Genomic DNA, 24,985 nt, shown 5'->3' with positions numbered 1-24,985 from the left:
ACAAACAGAGATTACTCCTGGACGCTACTTTGCACACAAGAGTTAGTTTATAAGACATTGTGAACCGAGCCGGTACTCACTGTCTGTGGGTCGGGCTGAGGGAGGATCTGCGACCGGGGACTGCATCCGCTCCACCCTTGTGTCAGTCAGGGAAGGCAGGGGAGCACTCGGTGCAGGAGGCGGGTGGTGGTGGTGGTTGTTGTTGTTGTTCTCCACTGCACTGCTTGGCACCAACCCGTCCGGCTGCCTGAAGACGGGCATCTCTGGCCTCCTGGAGGCCCCGTCGACCGGGCTGATGACCGGGGACGGGGCCTCTGCTCTTCTCTGAGGGGGCTCGGGGATCCTGGAGATCGGGGCTGAGGACAGCTGGGCGTCCATCCTCTTGGGCGGGGCGGGGGGCTCATGGGGCCGTGTAATGCTGAGCTCCCGTCTGATTGTGGAGCTGGAGCTGGAGCTGGAGGTGGAGGAGCTGTCCTGTGGAGTACTCCGACTGCTCAAACTGACCTCAGGGCGCTTGAGACCGAAGCGGGCGATGCCAGCACTGGGTGAGTTGTCGATCTGCTTGGAGGAAACCTCGATGGACATCTCTGTGCGGCGGGACGAGGCTGCGTCGGGGTTCCGACCCCCGGATAGCTCCATGCGCCTCATGCCGGTCTTTGGGGAGCGCGGGTTGGAGGTCTCGGAGGGGCTGGATCTGGAAGAGGAGTAGTCGGTGTTGCGGGAGCTCAGGTCGTAGCTCCGCTGGCTGGATGTGGAGGAGGTGGATGAGCGGAGGGGGTTGGTGTTCCGACGGGACAGAGGAGAAGAGTGTGTGGATGAGTCCGCCTCCTCCACCTCAAACGACCGCTTCAGCGCTGGAGAACACAGAACATTCAGCGTTAGACAAGAACCAGAAGATCTCTGAGCTCACACAGATGCTGCTGCTGGGTTCAGCTGCAGCTCCAACATCTGTATGATATTTTACTGAAGTCATTATGAACGCATTTTAGGATTATTATGCAATACAATTGTGCAAAACCAAAATAAAGTCCAATAAGTGAGAAACATGAAGCAGAGATAACTCTCCATGAACGCAGACCACAAGCAGGACCAGATGTGCATCTATTTAATTCACTTATGGAAAATAATTCTAACATCTGCTTGATTTGACAAAAAGCTCAAAACAATCTGTTGTATTAGTTGTGTAGGAGACACAGACACACTAACATACATGTGCACCACAGACACACTAACATACATGTGCACCACAGACACACTAACATACATGTGCACCACAGACACACTAACATACATGTGCACCACAGACACACTAACATACATGTGCACCACAGACACACTAACATACATGTGCACCACAGACACACTAACAGACATGTGCACCACAGACACTCTAACAGACATGTGCACCACAGACACACTAACAGACACTCTAACATACGTGTGCACACTAACAGACACACTAACATACATGAACACTCTAACATACATGTGCACCACAGACACACTAACAGACACACTAACAGACACACTAACAGACATGTGCACCACACACTCTAACATACATGTGCACCACAGACACACTAACATACACACTAACAGACACTCTAACAGACACACTAACAGACACACTAACATACACACTAACAGACATGTGCACCACAGACACACTAACATACACACTAACATACATGTGCACCACATACACACTAACAGACATGTGCACCACAGACACACTAACATACATGTGCACCACAGACACACTAACATACATGTGCACCACAGACACACTAACATACATGTGCACCACAGACACACTAACATACATGTGCACCACAGACACACTAACATACATGTGCACCACAGACAGCAGGCCTCACACTCCTGAGGACTACAGACACACGTCACTGTAAGGAGCACGAGGAGCAGACATAAATATGCTAATTACCGGATCTGACACGCTTGACGTAGCGCGACAGCATGACGTCAGTAGTTCTATGCGTTATTAAATGATGTTAGTAATGATGTTAATGATGTTAAACTAAAACACTGGTCACGTCATCACTCGGACATCTCGCACACCTGTTGACATGACGATCACCGAACCACCACGTCTCGCGAGAGTTCCAATTTATTGACCTAGTGACCTCTGAGCCAGAAACCACATCACTACACTACAGTCATTACATTACATTATATTACATTACACTACATTACACTATATTACATTACACTACACTACACTATATTATATTACACTACACTATTATTACACTACATATTACTACATTACACTACATACATTATATTATACACTTACACTATATTACATTACACTCATTACATTACACTACATTACATTACAGTCATTATATTACACTACACTACACTATATTATATTACATTACATATTACTACATTACATTACATTACATTACTACATTACATTACAGTCATTATATTACACTACACTACACTACATTACATTACATTACACTACACTACATTACATATTACTACATTACACTACATTACACTACATTACAGTCATTATAATATGGTTTTATGGTGTTTAATCAAAATGCACCGTGTTTGGTTTATATTCAGAACTGTGTGTTTGAAGCTTTTAGTGTGTAGCTCTTAATGATGATTTTAAATGAAATCTGAATTTGAATAAAATGTATTATTATTATTATTATTATTATTATTATTATTATTATTATTATTATTATTACAACAAATGCATGAATATGTGAGGCCTTGAACGGTGCAGGTTTAATACAGGACTTCTGTTTTTGATGCAAATGTAAAATGACAAAAAAAAACATCCTGTTTTTGTAGCTTGTTGTTTTTACTTCTCTATACTTACTATTTGGCTTTGTGTGGGATTAGTTCACAGTAACATTAAAGATATGATTCTGCTTTGACGACAACTCTAGAAAACAAAACAAAAAAATATATGTGTCTGAAAAATCACATCAAACATTTTATCAAAACCTTTCCCGCACTACCAGCCCTCTCCCTCCATATCAATGTAAGGTGCCACCAGCCTTTTGTTTTAGTTATCGATGTTTGATAAAAAATCTTTTTTCTCTGGCCATGATAAGCTCCGTGTCAGATGTGAGGTTGACTTACCTTCACAATGTTTCTTTGTTAAACAGATTTAGTACACACCCTGGTGTAATGTGTCCTCATGTCTTTTGTTCATTTGCCTCAGTGAGTCCTCTCGAATACAGAAGAATGTTGGCACTTCTTTATTACACCACTGAGCGACAGGAAAAAAATAGAAAGAGAGGCGATGGAAAAAAAAAACTACTTAGATTCAAACTCTCATTGTATAGTTTGCTTCTCCACCATCACAGATTGTTTCATCTGTCTCTGAAACTAAGCTCTTTGTGTTGCTTTGTGTTGACTTTTTCCTGGAAGACAGGTTTGCCATTGTCTGTGTGCTCTGTCCTTCTTCAAGTACAAGAAAAAAACAGTCACAATGAAATTAAATGTAAAATGGACATGAAATTTACCACAAATGGTGCATCTAATTTACTGAAGCTTTAATACCGTTACATGCACCGTTCATGATGTGTGATGCTCGAGCTTTCAGTGGCAAAAGCACGAGCGTATATATATACCATATAATATGTAAAAGCATATTCGAAGTGCCACAAACCACTCAAATGTGTGTGTTTGACTGTGTGTGTGTGTGTGTGTGTGTGTGTGTGTGTGGTGACAAAGAGCCCAACACAGTGAAGCCCATCTATGTGTGTGTGTGTGTGTGTGTGTGTGTGTGTGTGTGTGTGTGTGTGTGTGTGTGTGTGTGTGTGTGTGTGTGTGTGTGTGTGTGTGTGTGTGTGTGTGTGTGTGTGTGTGTGTGTTTAAACACAGCTGTAGAGTAAAGCAAACACAGCCTGGTCGGCCCCGGTTGAAGCCAAACTCTCGCCTCTGTTGACGTCATAGCGCACTGCATTCTGGGATCTGTGTGTGTATGAATGAAGGTAGATGGGGAGGTCACACATTAATATCTCTCCCTTCTGTTACTTGCCTTTTTGTTTAGGTTTAAACCATTAAGCCATTCGATGTATCCAAGCTGCTGCTGCTCTGAGGCGATGGCAGTGATATAATTCTAATGAGAACCAATGTGAACCAAATGTCAACATTAGTCCTCCCTCTCTCTCTCTGTTAGCTCCCCCTACCTCTCTTTACCTCTCATTTAACCTGGAATTAAACCCTCATTAATCTTGGACCATTCTCAGCGATGTACTGTAAACTTGCTCGCGGACAGAACTGCCAAATAAGGAAGACTTCGCGGCCAAGCATGTTTTTCAACTAACACGCATTGAAACATGATTAAACTACCCCAAAAAAATAAAAACACATGATGATGCTGTTCTCCAGTGTAGCATGTACTGGATTAGCACCACACGGACATTCTCTATGCCTCTCTGAGCATGACAGATGAGCTGGACCGGTCAACGACATGTACTGCCTTTCGTCTTCCGTTGTGGGGAGAAACTGAGTATTGCTGCAGTATTAGTGAGGAATGATGTCAAACTGCTACTAAACTTACTGCAGCCATCAGACAACATGTAATATTCTGGTATACTGTGCAAAATCTGACGCTGTTTTCATGATTGTTTTTTAGCAATAGCCTCTTAGTCTGCATGAGAGGCTCCCAGGAAACGAGGCATGCGTGTAATACAGCGTTACTGTTAGGCTTGTAATGAAATAAAAATGAATAACAGTTTATTCACTCACTCAAAACCACGTCAATGCACTATTAAACGTTTCCTACTGCTGCTTCACTTTAAAAGCAATTAACTGGTAAAACACAGGATGACTTTATACTGTGAAGCATAATGAATTTGTCAGCAAAGAAAATATTTGTGGGTAAAGAAAAGGACAATAAGCTGTTAGATGAAGAGCTGCAGATGTCCGGCTGCACACAAGAAATGTCACCAACCAGTTTGTTTGGCCTCACAGTCCACAGATACACATGACCTCTCTGATAAAACAGCCGCTCCGTGAACCATATCTGTTGTTACCATGGTTACCATTGGTGACGTGTCGACGAGTCCACCAGGACTAGCATTTAACTCCAAATTGTGCAACGTAGCCGGTTTGACATGTTGAGCGGTCTGTAAAAAAAGGTTCTGTAGTTTACCACAGAACCCTAAAAAGGCTCCTCGTGGTTAATTGTGCTCCGGACCACTGGAATAAGAACATTTGGCTTTTAAATATAGTCTTAGAGCCCAACTCTATTTCCTAGAAGTTTCTGCCACAGTTGTCCAACACACTTTTTTAGGTTTACTTTCCATTCCCTGCAGAAAAAGTTCTACTCAATGTTCAAAAGAAAACCTTTCAACGCAGGCTACTTGTTTTTAGCCGTAGCAGGAGGCCTGCTGATGACTCTGTGGTCCTTGCCTTGTGTTGGCATCAGTTCAGACTTCACTCCGCGTGTCCAGAAGTGAGAAAAACAGCAAGGAGTATATTTAAATCTCAACAAAGAGCTGCAGTGTTCACTCTACCTCGGAGTGACCCTCGGTGCTTCCCAGAAGCTCTGATGCTGATGGCGTCATGAGCAGGAAACCTGTCGGAGCCGGTGAGTATAGAGCGTCCTGATGGAGCTGATAAGGATGGAGACTCCAGAGGACGGCTTTCATCGGCCTCAGTCAGGAGACACTTCCTCCCTCTAACACAACGAGCTGTGTCTTTGACTCCTCGTGGGCTTTAGTCACGAGACTGACCTCAAACTTACACAGTTAATGGTCTGTTGAAATATTTACGCCAAAGCAGTTTCAGTGTATTATGGGTAATGGAGCACCAACTAGGTCCTGAAAAAATATGAAAAACCACAGCTAATTGGCATTTCTCATTTTAAAAAGACTTTTGAAATTCTACTATGATCCTCTGTCAAATCTCTCTCCGTCACCATAAAAGATAATTGTCTTAAAACAAAGTGGGTCCTCTAATTTAGAAGAGATTGTTAAAGTTGTCGTGTATATGACTCAAGAGCAGTTAGAGAAAGTGGTAATCTGGAATGACAAGTTTGTTTCAGGGTTAAGTGTTTCATGTGGCCTCTTTTTAAGTGATAAAAGCTCTGCGCTCACATCCACTCCTCCACTGCCTACCCCGACATTTTCACCAACCACAGAAATCAACTCCTGTGGAATTTCCTTTCGCTGGACCAGTGAATGCCTTTAACAGCAGCGGAGAGCGACAGAGAGGAAGATGGGAAAAGAAATGAAAGAAAAGAGAGAGGGTTTGGGTTCAAATGCTAGAAATTGAATAAATACAAGCCAGTTATCGTTATCATTTCTGTTTGATGGGATATAAAACCGAGCTTACCGTTTCATTATATATGTTTAACTTAAGAGGGAAACACTAGAGGCTATTTGACAGACAACAGGCCTCTTTCAAGGGGCTGTAGAAACGACACTGTATGAATGTTGGTGTGCGTCATTCTGCTGAGCGGAAGACCCAGCGGCCCGGTCAATGATCTGAGTCCGTCTGTGAGGTCACAGCTGAGGTCATCAGCCTCATGCGGGCAAACTAAAGCCTCTCACTGGTGACAAAACGTCCTGCTTTCATTCACAAATCAACTGAATAGTTTACAGCAGCATTCAATGGCACAAGTGTCACATTTGAAAGAGCTCTAATAATCACAAACATATGATGTGAAAGTATTGAATTCACACGTTTAACTCATCGAAATGTAATAGGATGACTGTAGACAACATATTGATATCCCACCATGCATTTTTATATATTAAATTAAGAAAGCACAAAGACTGCAGCCATGGAAAATGATCCAAAAATAAAGAGGCTTTCATACATACACTGCACACTATAGATATTCATATTAATAAAGTTAAACTAGAAGGTCCTGCAACTGTAACCTGACCTGAATATTACCCAGACAATGTGTTTGATTAACAGCAGCAACCGTGGCCCCATGAATGTAAAACAAAGTATAACTGAGGTTCAAGTGGACAGCAGTCATAAAGTCAGTGAACTGACTCAGTATGATCCACAATGCAACAGTATATCTATCAAAGATTGCTAACAGTAGCCAGCATCAGCTTCCTTGTCATTCCAGACCAAGTAAGGCAGTCGCAGCGTACTAGTAGTGTACTGCGTTAAGAAAGGGTGTGTTGTGTTTAAAGTTGTGTGGTTTCTCTCAATAGCTACACAGCCTCGCCTTAAGATTAGCTGTCATAAAAGCAAAAAGTAAAAACAATCTTTTTGAGTGACATTTACTTGATTATGATATGGACTCATAATAGTAACCATTTTAATATGAATTAATTTATTCATAACAATGCTTCTTGCAGATTGCCTCATAGGAGCAAAGTTGCATGGAGCCATCTTTTCAAAAACAGTTTATTTAAGTATTTTATAGTGTCTTATCTCATAGTAGTTGAGTTTCTGATTGTAGAATGTGTCAAAGCTGATCTTTTACTGTAAGGCGAGAACTTTCTGACCCTGATTCTCATCAACTTGCTGAGAACTCACGCTCCGCTGCATCTGCAACACACTCCGCTGACAATCACAACAGCAACCCATTATATTGGTGCTACACATGTCTAAAAGCATGACTTCCAGCCACATGGAAGTCATGTGCCCCCCCCCCGATGCCTCTCCTTTCTGAACGCCACTTATCTCTCTGCTCTGTTGCTCTGTGTAAGCCATCGGTTTAAAGACCTAAAGAGAGACTCACAACACATACCACAAGCAAACTGGTGTTGACAGAGATGCAGCTTCGGGACAAGTGCGGATGCGTTCTCTAATGGCTATGTGTCTGTGAGAGACAGGAGACAGCATAAGGGGAGAGGAGGTGAGGATGGACGAGGTGCTGAGAGAGAGGAAAGAGGAAGCACAGCCGTTGGACGAGGAGTTGGAGGGACGAGGAGTGGGAGGAGAGGGATGACAGGGGGGGATCTGTGGGCCAGGGGCAGAGAGATGAAACGGAAGGGGAGGGAGGGGAGGGAGGGGAGGGAGGGGAGGGAGGGGAGCCAGGTGTTCCCCTCACAGACGCCGTCTCCTGGGAGCTCAGCCTCCGGCCTCCCTGTCATGCAGGTTGCTTTTCAAGTGTGACTAAATCAGTTGCACGCCTTTTTGTGAATGAACCGTTTCCCTCAGATACACACCAACAATCGTGCATCACAACAAAAGTAAAAGAGGCGTAAAAACAAAACAGCACCACAGCTCACCGCCAGACGTCAACGTGATCCCCACACTCGCTGGGTTTTTTCTCCAAAAGCTGCCAATGGAAACCATCTATACTGTCCTCACGGCGGGGTTAAAGAGTGCCTCCTATCCACGGAGTGACAAGAAGAAGAAGAAAAGCGTGTGGAGCAGCAGAGCTCCAGACAGACAGCGACTAACCTTCAAAGTCTGATATGATCCCTTCCAAGTGAGCGTTGACAGTGGAATCAGACATTTTGGGGAGTTTGTGAGGATGTGTATATATAATGTGAGAGAGAGGGAGCAGGGTTCCCTTTCCCCAGCAAGGAAAAGTCTTCTTCAGGCGCTGGAGTCCCGCTTTTAAACAAATCCCAAATTAGGAGCCCATGCAATGGAGAGGAGGGGAGGGGGGGGGACAAAGTAGAGCCGCTCACTGATCCAAACCCTCTCTGTCTTAAAGCAGCAACTTATTTTCCTCTTCTCCTCCCTCTCAACTTCCAGAGCTTGGAATGAGCGAGCGATGACAACCCCCACCCTCCCTCTCTCTCCTAGCTCTCCCTCTTCCCTCCCCCTTTTCTCCTTCCCTCCATACCCCCTCCCCTTCTGCAGCCGTTCCTCTCAGACTGGATCCTTTCTGTGAAAGCTCTCATTTTGGACTGGGCTGGTCCAAGTATACACATGTAACATTCAATCGCACTTCCTGTAGGCCCGATCACATGACCAACACACTCCGGGCAACTCATGAAACGCATGGAGGTTTAAAAAAAGTTTACTCTGTCGATTATGGAAACATTGACATCCTATAAGGACATAAATAAGCAACCCTAACACTCCATTCAAGCATATCTTTAATGGATGGAGAGAAAAGTCACAGTTGATAGAATAAATCCAGAGAGGAGACAGAATCATACTATGGACTAATATGGTCAGGACAGGCTGTCGCTCTGGAGGCAGACATCAATAAATAAGTAGCCTAATGACTTAATGACCATGTGAATGAGGCTCTGTGTGTGTGTGTGTGTGTGTGTGTGTGTGTGTGTGTGTGTGTGTGTGTGTGTGTGTGTGTGTGTGTGTGTGTGTGTGTGTGTGTGTGTGTGTGTGTGTGTGTGTGTGCAGGGCGGGGCTACTGTCTTACAGTTAACGTTGGTGTAAAGTCACGTCTAGGAGAAGATACATGAAATGAACATTGTATTTGGAGAGATGAGAAAGTAGAGAGATAATGGTGGATTTGATCTGTAATAAATCCTTCCAGCTGAAAAGCGACAGAAGAAGATATAGTCGTTGGTCCCTTGTTTGATTAATCATAAAGCTTACTGCCAATTTGCTGCTTACGTTGGAACAGAGGTTTGCGTTTTTCTGTTGATTTAGGCATGTTTACCAATCATAAACACAGATGTGCGCGAGTGCACAAACACACACTAACACACAGATTTAAAAACAAATATGAGGCTTTACTGTACCAAAACCTGCAATCTGAGCTTAATCTTTCACCACATTTACCCCCAAACTGAACCATGGAAAGCATGTAGCCCACAATATGTCTCTCATCGTCTCAAAATATTTCTGGAAAACATGAAAAATGGACCTTTAGCTGGAATTTTAAAAAGCCAGGACAGGTGAAATCTTTTAATGGCTGGGACACTTATGATGGGATGTCTTACTCATCTAATTGTATCATCCAGATATTAGCATCTTTACTATTTGAGCAAACTTCTTTTCTTGAAGCATGAACCCCACGATATCTGACACTGCGTCTCTTTCTCCAGCAGGGGTCAGTGTTACCCCTGTAAATAAAGCCTGTTGGCTGTGGCAGCAGTGTTAGTGGTAGCATATAGTAACGAGATCTGGAAATAAACATGGAGAGAATCCTGCAGCAGACACACCCTCCACCCACACACCGAGTCCTGCCCAGCACACGTGTGTCAGATTCCTCCACTCCCTGGCACACACCCACATTCAGATGCATGTGCACACACAGGCGACAGATTTGTGAACATGCACACACTTGGGTAAGCAACACATGCATGGAATCTGCCCATTACTTACTAAGAAAAACACACACACACACACACACACACACACACACACACACACACACACACACACACACACACACACACACACACACATAGAAAAAGCACACTTCCTTCCACTGCATATTCCTTGCAAGCCCGAGCAAGCCCAGACGGAGCTAATTCAATCTGCTGTAACAACTGTCACTGTGTTTTCTGTGAGAGCTCCATTCACATCATAGCACAGTCATAGTGATGCTGTACGCCATGCACGGCTCTGAAAACAGTCTTAATCTGTCATTAACAGAACATAAGCCTCGGTGTGTTATGGTCCTGAATGTGTGCAAGACCATGAAAGGTTATACAAGGTCATGTCTTTAGCTTCTTGAGGTGTGAATTCCACCACACAGACTCTTCTTTCTGTGCCATGATTATCTTCCTTATGACTAAAGGGTTTACTTCTATAGAAGTAATGCAGAGGGCCTGACAGTAAACATACACATCATATCTCCAGGAATGAATTCATCATAGAAATGCTATCTGTAGGATTTAGTTTTTACAATGTCTAACAAAACAAAACATTAAAATGTGCAAATGACTAATGCCCTTAGATCGGAAATCTTTTGGGGCCTCATGCTTGGTGTACGTTAGTTTATTGTTATGTTTTTCAATAGGCAGCTGCAAGGTGTTATGTTGCGCTGCAGGATGCAGATGAAGAAAGACAGAGACAGCCGCCGACTGTTTAAAGAAACCCAGACCACCACCGCTCGAAAATGAGAAGAGCAGAGGACGACTTCTATAAACGGATGCCAAGCCGGCGTGGCAGTTGCTAGGGCATTGCCACGGCAACAGCAGGTTCCTAATGTCAGCGGTCGATCTGCACACCGACAGGTCCACAGGCCTCGGCGCCAGTCTGCACCCTCCCCTGCAGTCCGGACGGACTTCGCTGGAATCTGAGATGTAGCTCCAAGAAACAAACTCAATGTTGACCGAACACACGCTGGGCAGTGGGACGCAAGGACTCACCTGAACTGGTTTATTTCCCAACTACAGCTAATCCTACTTCTTACAACATCGTGAAATACCAGATTCTGATCCACCACCAAAATCTAACCACATCTACCTCTGCAGACTAAAAAAACACAGTTTACATCATCAGTTAAGTGGCAGATGGAAAGGGGAAAACACTTCTGCAATATAAATACACTGTGCAACATAATAGTTATTCTGTTTGTATATATAATATTTGAGTTATTGTGGAGTTTTTACTGCTTATTTACTCTTACTCTTTTTTACTATGTCTCTTGTTTGCACTATCCTCTCTGCTGCTGTAAATCCTGTAAGTTTCCCCGCTGCGGGACTAATAAAGGATTATCTTATCTTATCTTATCTTATCTTAATTATGTCAATACTAATCGGTCTGTGAAAATTACAGCACTTATATAGATGACAAGCTCAAAAAAATACATTTAAAGACTGGATTGATGTTAAGTCTTTATGCAAAACTGAATGTTATTGTGAAAAATAAACAATGAAGTAACATTATACCTGTTAATGCAAATCCAAGGATGTCGTTATCACTCCATTTTGTACATATATGTTACATATATATGTAAATAATGATCTGTGATTCATTTCGGGTCACGTGAGGTTGAGACAGTCATTGTTATTTTAAACATTACCAGTATCAGCTACAGAGGAAACCTCGGCTTCCTGCAGAGTTCATCCTAAAACAACAAGAGCTCTGTGGGCCTCGATGCAGACAGCTCACCCATGAGTCAGGCTACATAAAATAAGCCATCTGGAAGAGGTAAAACCTCTGCTTGTTGAGTGTTAGAGTGCGTGCATTGAATCTGTGTGTTCATTTGTACATGTGTGTATACTTTGGACGTGACTGGCTAGTTACTGCAGCTCTGTTTACATGGCAACCCCCATAACAAGCAGCTCTACCTGGCTCAAGACTACAGAGGGGGGGGGTGGACTGAACTAGAGAGAGAGCAGAGGAGAGGTGGGAAAGGTGACACAGCTCTGAGGAAGCAACAGAGAGACACAGAAAGAGAGCCGCTCTAGAATGACTAATGCAATCCACAGCACAGGAGGAGAAAACATCACCAGAAAAGAGCCTGGCTTCCATACACTACAGTACTACACTACACTACTACACTACACTACTACACTACAGTACTACACTACACTACTACACTACACTACTACACTACACTACAGTACTACAGTACTACACTACACTACTACACTACACTACAGTACTACACTACACTACAGTACTACACTACAGTACTACACTACAGTACTACACTACACTACTACACTACAGTACTACACTACAGTACTACACTACAGTACTACTACACTACAGTACTACACTACAGTACTACACTACACTACTACACTACTACACTACAGTACTACACTACTACACTACAGTACTACACTACAGTACTACACTACAGTACTACACTACAGTACACTACACTACAGTACTACACTACACTACAGTACTACACTACACTACAGTACTACACTACAGTACTACAGTACACTACAGTACTACACTACAGTACTACACTACACTACACTACAGTACTACACTACAGTACTACACTACACTACAGTACACTACAGTACACTACAGTACTACACTACAGTACTACACTACAGTACTACACTACAGTACTACACTACACACTACAGTACTACACTACAGTACTACACTACAGTACTACACTACAGTACTACAGTACTACAGTACTACAGTACTACACTACACACTACAGTACTACACTACAGTACTACACTACAGTACTACACTACACTACAGTACTACACTACAGTACTACACTACACTACACTACACTACACTACAGTACTACTACAGTACTACACTACAGTACTACACTACAGTACACTACAGTACTACACTACAGTACTACACTACAGTACTACACTACAGTACTACACTACAGTACACACTACAGTACTACACTACAGTACTACACTACACTACAGTACACTACAGTACACTACACTACAGTACTACACTACAGTACAGTACTACACTACAGTACTACACTACAGTACTACACTACAGTACTACACTACAGTACTACACTACACTACAGTACTACACTACAGTACTACACTACAGTACTACAGTACTACAGTACTACACTACAGTACTACACTACAGTACTACTACACTACAGTACTACAGTGCTATAGTACAGTACAGTACACTACAGTACTACAGAACTACACTACAGTACTACAGTACAGTACACTACAGTACTCTACAGTACTACAATACAGTACAGTATACTACAGTACAGTACAGCAGTACTACAGTACAGTACTACTACAGTACAGTACAGCAGTACTACAGTACAGTACAGCAGTACTACAGTACAGTACTACAGTACTACATTACAGCTGTAGTGAGGATCGCAGTATTTTTGAAAATGTTTAAACCTGCACAGCTAAAGTGTAAGAATCTGCATTATTTGCTGAATTGTAAACGTAGTAAAGAAACATATGGGGCAGCAGGTCAGACAGTTTGAGAACACACACACACACACACACACACACACACACACACACACACACACACACACACACACACATATATGAAAACCCCTCTCGTGGCCCCAGAGTCCACATGGTGAGGTAGCTTCTTCTAAAGCTCATGCACAGCTGTAGTGACAGCAGCTGTTCTTAACCGAATGTTAAACAGCAGCTCTGCTAGTTCTAATCAAATGCAGCACCTGTCAGAAACATGGCTGCACTGCACACACACACACACACACACACACACACACACACACACACACACACACACACACACACACACACGCTGGCATTACCCCCCTTCATTAACTTCTGCTCTGTGGTTTTCTGGTGTATGTGTGTGAGTGTATGGACTGTCTGCACACATGCTGCTTCATACATGTGTGTGTGTGTGTGTGTGTGTGTGTGTGTGTGTGTGTGTGTGTGTGTGTGTGTGTGTGTGTGTGTGTGTTAAATAGAGAGAGCAGCTGTCCTCCATCACGGATGTCTCCCACTCATCTAATAACACTGTTTAGTACGTCAACAAGCACACTGCATTGTGGTCGCCGTCCTCGTTGCTCCGGCTGTACCTCACATATTGCCATGGCAACTCGCCCAACAGCACCAACCGTGAAGAAACATGGCCACAAGTTCCTTAAATGAAATTTCCCTGTTAACCTATAGTGGGTGATATTCAAAACAGCATGTGTTGTCTTGTGTTAGTGTACACAACGGAGAGAGTATTTTTAAATCAACCCAACTCAGCACCTCCACCTGGTGGGGGAAGCGTCCATTACATATGAATCATGACCACTTCCAGCACAGATCCAAAGGTGACTGACATCTTTCAGAGTTCTTTAGTTCTTTAAAGCTTCATGTGGGTCATCTAAAGCGGCTCTACAAGTCATGAGTCACGCAGACTCCCATGAGACATCAGATGACCCAGATGAGACTGGAATAAATGTGGACTCGTCAGCCCTTTTAGGCTCCGTTCTTAGCCTCTGTGTGGCTGATGGACAGTTTCCGTTGAGAGCGTCACCACTTCTGATTCATGTGGGAAGAAAACACAGGAAACAAAGGCAGCCTTGCATATGAGCATCGACACCAGAGGGGAGGAAAAGTAGAAAGAAGTGAACTGAATTGATTTGTGGCCCTGATGACACATGTCCAGATAACATGGGACTCTTTGTTCTGTTTTAAATACAATTGTATGACATGTGATGTGAGCCAATATAAAGCCAATATAAAGCCATAATTATTATGATAATTATTATTATTTATTTTAAATATCCAGACCCTGTGTACCGTCATGGATATTGGATGGACTGTGTTGCCATCAACCCGTTATAACCACCCTAATAAAAGGGGAAATAATTAGATTTAAACATTAGAATTAGGGGTAAATTGCTCAAATACAGCACACAAACTCCAGTGCTGAAAACATCTAAGCTCCGGAAAGTTTGTGCTATAATCAATAACCTACTGTTGTGCATAATTTAAATATCCAGCCCATTTTTCATTTTTAAGGGCGTCACAGACAAACGCTTTGTCAAGCCCCTCAGGGTCTGACAGCAACATACAAGAGACTCTGTAGCGTCTGTAGGAGACACACTGGGCTTTCAAATAACTGTCATTAATCAACGTTCAGAGAGGATGATGAAGAAGTACGTAAAAAAAAAAAAAAGCTCAGAGGCTCAGGTCTTTTAAAAAGGAGAGTGGTGTCGATTTATTTTGACGTGTTTTCCATACTTCTGTTCTGTTGTCTACGTTTTACTTCTTATACATAGTTATTTTAATCTCAACCATGATATTTTTCCTACTAAAGAAATGGTATAGTTTTTTTGGTTGTGCTAAACTTTCAGTAGGAGAAGGAACATGACGGTCGGGTTTGGTCATAACGCTTATTTCTGTGCACACACACACGTAACATCACACTGACCCAAAAGCACACAGACATACATACAAACACACTACAGACTAGAAAGTATACATGAAGATTTAGTCCGGTGAACATTCACTCAAAACAGAAACATAGACTAAGTATGTCCTGCTGAGGTCTGGAGACAAGAGGCCACAACGAGAGAGGGAGAGAGAGCAGGGAGGGAGGGTGATTCCTCCATCACACACTTGTCAATGATCTCACCTACATCCAGATTTCACACACTGTGAGGGTGCTACAAGCTATGCCAGGTCACAAACACACACATGCTGCTGCTGCAGGCAGATAAAATACCATTAACACTTGTGACTTTAGCATAATGTACAACAAACAGACAAACCCTTATCAGTTCAGTATGCATATTGTTGACAGGATCCAACGTCAGTCTGGAAAAAGTCAGGATTTTTATTTGAGCTGACTGGTAAACTGAAGCAGGGTTTCTCCCTCCTGTTAGCTGAAGGAGGGAGTGACTGATGGCCGACTCGGGATCAGAGCCACAAGGGACAAGAGTAGTACTGTTCAAACAGAGCTCTTTCCTGTTTTCACACCAAAGAAGAATGGGAGAATGCAGATGGAGGAAAAAAAAGAGAGAGGGGGGGAGTAAAATGTCTAAGAAATAAGTCCTGTTTCTGTGTCACTTCACCACGAATCAACACTTGAAAATGAAAATATGTAAAGACAGGCAGACGGAGACGGGAATGGAGAAGAGATGGCAACTGAGCGACAACCTGTTGAGACAAAAAGCTTTAACTGGGAACAATGGGACAGAGTAGGGTGGAGGAGATGGAGGACACACAGAGACATAAGAGCCACGGGACAGATGAAGACAGATACAACCCAAAAAACAAGTCAGCCAAGCTGCTGCACCAACCCTGCACAGCTCCAGCTCCCAAAACCCCAAAGAAAACATGCAGTCAGCAAACAGGACAGAATGAGAGAGTGGAAAATACCATGGAGGGGAAAGCAGAGGCAGGCTCGTACAGAAGAGACTCCCGATCACAGGAGAAAGAACGCTGATTGAAAAACCTTTAAGCTGCACTTTGTTTTCCATTCAGAGGAGAAGCACATGGGAGAGCGTTTGTCTTACCTGAGAATTTGTCCCCCTCCATATCCAGAGAACTCCCACCACAGCCACATGTAGTGTCTACTCGCTGACTCCACTCTCTTTCTCCCTCCCTCCCTCTCTCTTTCTTTTTTTGGACTTCCCTCCCTCCCTCCCTCTGTTCCTCTTCCTCCTCTTCTCACTCTCTCTTTCCTTTCGGGCTCTGTTCTCCCTCCCTCTCCCCAGTTTGATTTTTTCAGTGTGTCTTGCTAATGAATTCAGAATTACGACATCGCCATGTGCTTATCATATGTTGCATTCGCAGCTCTCTCTGTCTCTCTCTCTCTCTCTCTCTCTGTTACCCTCTCTTTCCTCTGATGAGACCAAAGGACTGAAGCAGCATTGTATCTTGAAAATAGAAACCATTAGCTCCGCCATGTGACATGGGCTGGCTCCTTACAGACTAAAATAACCTGCTGGACTTGAAAACTCTCCCGCCTGCTTACTCATGATGTTCATTGTGTGTGTGTGTGTGTGTGTGTGTGTGTGTGTGTGTGTGTGTGTGTGTGTGTGTGTGTGTGTGTGTGTGTGTGTGTGTGTGTGTGTGTGTGTGTGTGAGGCCGTGATTCATTTGATACCAACAGCAAACTTGTCAAAATGGAGTGAAAGACATTCCCAGAGATACGTCTAGACTTCCTCATGAGCTGGTCTCTGCCTTTGTAAATGTGTGGAAGGATGATAGCCTGTTGGAATAATACTGACATGCAGAAACAATACAAGGTGGAAGTGAGGGGGGACTCTATCAAAACACTTCCCTAAAATGTTTTCAAGACTTCATAGGAGAGCATTGTGGGTAAAAATGACACTCAGACTGAAAACTTGAGACAGAGCGAGACAGAGAGACTAGTGAGTGAGATCGGAGAAACCACAGCCCTCGCTCTGAAATGCTGCTAAGCCTCGTCTCAGCGTTCAGGAAACTCAGATGACTTCTGACCTTTGGCACGTCCCTCACACTGCGCCGGGGGTCAGAGGTCAAACGGCGAGCGTCTGAGCTCTGATAGAGAGATCAAACACACTCAGACATGTCCGTCTGACGTCTCGTGCAACACACACTAATGCAGTGCCTTTGTGTATTGCATGCTGATCTGTGTGTGCAAAGTGTTTGTGTATTCATGTTAGCATTTAGTGTGTGTGTGTGTGTGTGTGTGTGTGTGTGTGTGTGTGTGTGTGTGTGTGTGTGTGTGTGTGTGTGTGTGTGTGTGTGTGTGTGTGTGTGTGTGTGTGTGTGTGTGTGTGTGTTCATTAGTTCTTTCATTAAAGCCAGCTGCCTGGTTTTGGTGCATCGGGTGATGACATAAGGAGAATGTGCACAATGGCGGTCCCAAATGGCCAAAACATGTAACTCTGATTGTTTGCATGTTGCCATAATTACAGAGCAGAAAGTTCTGAAAACCTGTCAGGAGGTGTGAGGAAGGATCCACTTCCAAGTAATCAAGGACTCATGAGGTGTTCGTGTCCAACTCAGACAGTCTGTGATGTTTCACACCAAACAACACAGAGATGAGAGGAGCTTTTTCTGGTTTCAGTTTATGAAATATTTTACACATTAAATTAATACATTTTCTGCCAATATGCCAAATATTGTGAAGTTGTCAGGTCTAAATAAATGTGGAAGAGATGTTCTTGTTTCGGATCTAAGAAATAATCGTGCTTATTGCAGTAAATATGAGTACAAGAACAGCTTGCTGGTTCCTTATTAAATATTACAATAGTTATCAATTTAATCACTGTTGGAAGAAAAATCTAACGGATGTTGTTTCAGCTTGTAGACATGCACACCTCTGACGGATCAGCACTAGCTGAGAGTGACCAGGACACCAGGATCTGCTGACTGCCAAACGGGAATTAGCCGCACACAGATCAACAATAGAGACAGTGTTGGATAGACCTGTGTGTGTGTGTGTGTGTGTGTGTGTGTGTGTGTGTGTGTGTGTGTGTGTGTGTGTGTGTGTGTGTGTGTGTGTGTGTGTGTGTGTGTGTGTGTGTGTGTGTGTGTGTGTGTGTGTGTGTGTGAGTTGAGGTTACAGTAAAGCATGCTCCCAAACACCCGCCTGCCGGCTCGTAAATCTGCCCTGTTGGCAGATGTTTTGTACGGGGCATCTCCCTCCATAGGCAAATATACACACACACACACACACACACACACACACACACACACACACACACACACACACACACACACACACACACACACACACACACACACACACACACACACACACACACACCCTGTGGCAACTTCATAAACATCAGGGAGGTCTGCTGACAGGCAGGGCCTTATCCTCACCCTTAAGCATTACAGACAACCTGTATGTGTGAGCATCCGCTTACGCATATCTCCCTCTATGTGTGTTTCTGTCTGTCAGTATGCTTTAGTGTGTGTCTGTGTGTGTGTGTGTGTGTGTGTGTGTGTGTGTGTGTGTGTGTGTGTGTGTGTGTATGTGATGTGAATCTGCTGAATTATTGCCCGTCTGTCACTCACAGAGCAGCTCAAGAACTTAAAAAACAGCTGACAAAAATGAAACCGGTATAAAACAGATTTTTTGCGGAGCATAGTTTGGGAGTTTGTGTACACTCAGTAAGATAATATATAAATGCCCTTCTGTAGGTATTTAGGCAGATTCAAATTGATCAAATGTAATTCACAGTTTCTATAGACTACACTGTGTAGGAGGAAGTACTCATGCTAACTCATATCTAATAATGACCCTCATGTTATCTCATTTGCTCTGAAAAACATTTTTTTTCCTGTGCTAGCTCATCTTTTATTTATTTAATGACCTCCAGATACTGATCTGTGTGGGCACATACGTTACACAGAAACCCACACATCCACCATGCACTGTCAGAATGTGTCTGCGGTCTCGTCACCTGTCAGCCGTCTGTGTGATGAAAACACATCCTGGGGCCGGTTTCACAAAAGCAATGTGCAAGAACCTAAAGATCACAAATGGGGATATTGGATTCTTATGCATTTTGATAAAAAGGTGTGAAAATGCACAGGAAAGGAAATGATGTCATGCTGCAAGTCAGAGCTTGCGTGCTGCAAAAAACAATATTAAGTGTGTGTGCGTGTGCGTGTGCGTGTGTGTGTGTGTGTGCGTGTGCTTCAGTCCCCCTCCTCTCGTCTCTCTCGTCTCTCTCTATCTGCTGATTCTGCAGAAGGCATTTGCCCATCCGACTGGTAGAAGATACCTCAGTGGTGAGCCACAGCCACAGCTTGCATGCCAATACTGTACACACACACACACACACACACACACACACACACACACACACACACACACACACACACACACACACACACACACACACTCCACAGAAGTGCAAGAATTACACAATTGTAAGGGTTGGTTTTTTTGCACATTTTGTAATTGCACATTACAAACCCTAAAGGGAAACATCATCAGAAAATACAGAAAATGTGATTTTTAGAAAGTATTGCTAATATATTTAATGAATATTGCAGAAATGTTGCCAAAAAAAAGATGAAAACACCTAAAAAACAAAAAGTAGCTAAAGAAGTAGCAAAGAAATGTTTTGATATACCAGAACGACAAAAGTACTCATTATGTTATTTAAATATTATTTATTGATTAAATGATTTCGTCTTCTTGGGACTCCTTTTCTAGTCGACAAAAACACAAACACACACATTTTTCTTTTGATGTGAAATGATTTAAAATGTCTCCTGTAGATAAGAAAGAAGCACACCTTTCAGCACACACAGACTAAAAACAACACACACAGACATGTTGACTCAGACATCAGCATGTGCACCAAAAGACAAATGTCTTTCTTAATGGAGCACTGTGCCACCCCTCTGTCTCCTAAACTCTTTATCTCTGCGTCTGAGATCTGCTGTCTACCTGCTATCAGCTGTTATCTGAGCAGGAAGCAGTGCCGGCTCCGCCCCCTGTGTTAGCTCATCCCTCTGCTGAGGGTCAGTGACACACACTGACTTCATACTTTACAGGAACAGTGAAGGATTCAATGGAAGCCGGTGACGGCAGTGTATGACTTTGACAATGACCAAATCTGGATGGACTGAAACGCGATGCAGTCCTCCAGATGTGCACTGAATGCATGTTTGCACTACGTTTGATTTGCAGACTGTATGGATGGAAGTGAGAGCGGTGCGGTCTACTTACTGGGACTGGTGATGCCAGATCCCTCTCTCTCTGTTCTCCGTGTCCGAGCGCTGGAAGATCTCCCTGTAAATGAGGAGGAAGACAGAAGGACAAGTTAGTAACATCTCCTGGAGATCAACAGATGTCCTGTTACACATTCATCAACACATGATTTCAGATAAATACTTTTAGAAATATGAAAACTTAGAGAGGACCGTCCTGAGTGGAAGGTTTTTGTTTTTGAAATGAGCTTTTGAGCTAACACTCTGGAACTAATAATGCAACAAAACATGCATAAGTGCCACGTGGAAAACAGTAACCTCACATTCCTCAAGGCCAAATAATCTGCATTTGTTATGTGGAAAAAACAACTGATATTTGAAAGTTTGCTATTATTATTACCGCTTGACCACCAAGAAACTGCCACTTGTTTACAGAAGGAAAGCCAGACACGTTTTCTCAATTTAATTTGTGCTTTGTTTGCATTTCTATTACTGGGAGGATGATGTGGCATGTGGGACAAAATGCATGAAATATGATTATTTCATGAAATGAGGCCAATCAGGTTGCCCTAATATCATGACATCAGTCATTCACGAATCGGTAACATCAATAAATTAAGAATCAATTTACATTATATTATGGCACTAAAGGCCTACAAACAACATGAAAACATATACATAATACATAATACCATATAGGAGGTTTCATCATGTGAAATTACGCAGATGAGAAGAGATAGTAACCACAACAGGTAAATGAACGCAACTAGTGTAAGTGCTAATCGCAGAATAATGAGGAAAATGTTGCCAAGGTTATCTTCTAGTATTGATTTTGTCTTTTCAAAGAGTGACAACCGTAGGAAGCCACTGAGGATAAGAAGCAGGCGCACAGGTCACTGTGATGACCTCAGGTACCTGGTTCTGTTTTGGTTAAACACAGCGGTTCTGGTGATTGTCCACTATGGTGAGTTATTTCAGAGACCCGATGGTCTGTGTTTTCATTCAGCTCTGACGCCCACAGCCGGGTCCTACGTGACTCTGGCTGGTTCAGCGTTCAGAGGAATGCCGTCCCCTCTCGTCCGACGGTCTGCTCCATGACTCCGGTGGAATGCTGCGGTTATCTCGCATCGATCGGCGTTGGGTGTGTGTGTTCAGTTCTGCTGAATCACCAGCCACTGCACAAGGGAGGACCAGCCAAACAGGGAGGCTGCTGTGGTTGTATGTTCAGATGGGTGATTCAGCTCCACTGAGAGCAGATGGTCTTTCCACCACTTTGTTCCAGGCTGGAATATCTCTGTTATTATTGGATGGATTGCCACAAAGATGCAGATCTTCACCATCCACACACAATAAACCCTCGAGACTTTGGTGATCCCCTTCACTTCTCCTCTAGCGCCACCACAAGGTTCACATGTATGGCTTCCTGTTCCTGGTGATGGCACGATAACAAGCTGCTGCATCACTCTGAGGTCACACACACACACACACACACACACACACACACACACACACACACACACACACACACACACACACACACACTCATTCTACCCACCCCCCCCCCCGTCGTCTGCATCAGCCCAGTCAGTGCTGTTTAAAGGAGGTTAGCTCATTGGTGACTCAGTCGTCCCATCCGGTGGAAATACTTCCTGCCACAAATCAGTGTATGGACAGAGAGAGAGACAGAGAGAGAGAGAGAGAGAGAGAGAGAGACAGAGAGACAAAGACAGAGACAGAGAGAGTGTTCATGTTTGAAAAAGGACAGTAAATTAAAGTAACTACTGTAAACGATGATCTGCTTCCATCTTTTTTTGCAGAAACCTTTCTGAAGTATTTTGGGATATTTTTCAGGGATATGTGCTTTACTAGTAGAGTATTATTTATGTCAGGAACCTAAATATACAATATAAAAAAATAACATTTCCTCAATATTTCATATGAGGCTTTCTGGGGAGCTCAAACTGAGCCCCCGTATTTTGAACCCTGTCCTTCTAACACTAAAAGCCCAACAATATATATAGCAGGTGAGGCCATATTTTACTACGCTGTATCTTGAGTGTGAGAAATATGAGTCTGCCAGTATCTTTCTAAAGAAATGCTTCTGTGATAAGCGAACAGAATCAGAATCCTTTCTGACTTTGGGATTTCAGGGACTGTGTCCGACAGCTCCTGCAACTTATGAAAAAGACAATCCGACAAATCAAAGCCACATTACGCCTTGATTGGCCAGATGGAACGGCTAAACTAACGCCTAGGTCAACATTTGTAGTTGAAAATTGATTTGTTAACAGCATCCTGTCACTTTGTTACCCGCAACAATTCTATTAGTTCTAATAAACCAACATCTTTTCCTGCTGTTCCAGCTCATGAAGTCGTGGTTATGTATTACAGGCTATTATTCTCTCAATGAATAATGCAGTTCGCAAAACTGTTTACTTTTCACCAATTACATCACAGCATTTGCTGTAACACGTTTAATGAATCAAAACATAAAACAAAGTCTATTCAATCTATTCAAAGATTTTTTTTTTTGTTTGCAGAGAGGAAGATGGTGAATACAGTTGGCAAAGGAGAAGCTTTGATAAGTGGAGATACTCTCATTATTTAAATGCAGTAAAATGAACCAGTCAGTGTGTGTGTGTGTGTGTGTGTGTGTGTGTGTGTGTGTGTGTGTGTGTGTGTGTGTGTGTGTGTGTGTGTGTGTGTGTGTGTGTGTGTGTGTGTGTGTGTGTGTGTGTTGTTCAGGTCAGAATAACCTGCAGCAGCAAACTCAACGAGGCACTTCGTCGAAGCACTGAAGCTGAAAGCATGTTTTAAACTTATGGCATTCAGGTGGAAAATGAGACAGAAATAGTGTGAGTATCCTAAAATGACTTTCGGTAGCTCCGACTCCAGACTCCAAATTCCAGCATTAATATTAACTTCTTTTACAGTAAATATTGATCTAAAATCGACTCAAACGTCAGTATAGCAGCTCGTGGCTTCATGTTGATTCAGAGAGGAAGCATTGACTCATTTGTTAGACTCTTTAAATCACTAACGGGGCATTCAGACGGTCAAAAGGTGCAACAGTCAGAGAGCCGAGGCCTTTTCCTGCTTTAAGAGCAAATCATTAATCCACCATCAGACGGTTGTAATAGTGCGTGCACATCTCCGTGTGCTGGAGCTGTAAGTGTACGGGAACGTGATGGAACAAACCAGCCAAGTGTTTAAAGCCTCGCAGCCAAAAACCATGCCTGTGCCTATTTACTCTGCTAGCTGGGAACACACACACACACACACACACACACACACACACACACACACACACACACACACACACACACAAAGTGCTTGGAACAAACCAAAGTTTACCATCGCAACAACGTAACTAAGACACAGAAGTCACAACAACGCCACAGAGATCTGATCCAACTCTGCAGGTATCCGTGAGGTTTAAAGAGAGGGCAAAGTACTGACGGACAGAAAGGGAACAAATATGCAGCAGCCAATCAGAGAGCTTCGATACAAACTAAAGGAGTGACACCTGAAAAGTTAAACTGTATGTTGGCAACAAGGTGCATGTGTGTGTGCTCACCTGCTCAGTCTTGTCTGGGGCCACACACACACACACACACACACACACACACACACACACACACACACACACACACACACACACACACACACACACACACACACACACAGCTTGAAAAGGTTTCATAAAACACTAAGATCCATGTCTTTTTCCCCCTCGAGGGGACCGGTAATCTTCTGAGGTCATTCTTTCCTCATGACACTGCTACGTACAACAGAGGTCATTACAGGCACAAGACACACATGAAATGAATGAAACCAGTGTTTATGCTTATGGAAAAAAAATGTACTTTGAGCAGAGCTGAGAGTCATATTGTGCATCAGAGTGAATGCATGGCCATCTGTGTATTTGCTATAGGCCTCCACTGATTGATGTCGAGTGCTCTGCCGTGTTTGTGTGTGTGTGTGTGTGTGTGTGTGTGTGTGTGTGTGTGTGTGTGTGTGTGTGTGTGTGTGTGTGTGTGTGTGTGTGTGTGTGTGTGTAC

General features: G+C 43.3%; 1 protein-coding gene across 1 annotated transcript; it reads right to left on the bottom strand.

The window, feature by feature from the left end:
• Window positions 1-42: 42 nt before the first annotated feature.
• On the bottom strand, window positions 43-16,860 carry LOC129098215 (septin-9-like). Its single transcript, XM_054607202.1, has 2 exons — window positions 16,778-16,860; window positions 43-854 (listed from the first exon to the last, which is right to left on the bottom strand). The coding sequence occupies exons 1-2, from the start codon at window positions 16,797-16,799 to the stop codon at window positions 43-45; spliced, it is 834 nt and encodes a 277-aa protein (XP_054463177.1). The 5' UTR covers window positions 16,800-16,860.
• Between the last annotated feature and the right edge of the window lie 8,125 nt (window positions 16,861-24,985).

This window comes from Anoplopoma fimbria, chromosome 11, assembly GCF_027596085.1.
Source record: "Anoplopoma fimbria isolate UVic2021 breed Golden Eagle Sablefish chromosome 11, Afim_UVic_2022, whole genome shotgun sequence".
Taxonomy (NCBI): Eukaryota; Metazoa; Chordata; class Actinopteri; order Perciformes; family Anoplopomatidae; genus Anoplopoma; species Anoplopoma fimbria.
The sequence above is the reverse complement of the archived record's forward strand: the minus strand, read 5'-3'. Positions and strand labels throughout refer to the sequence as shown.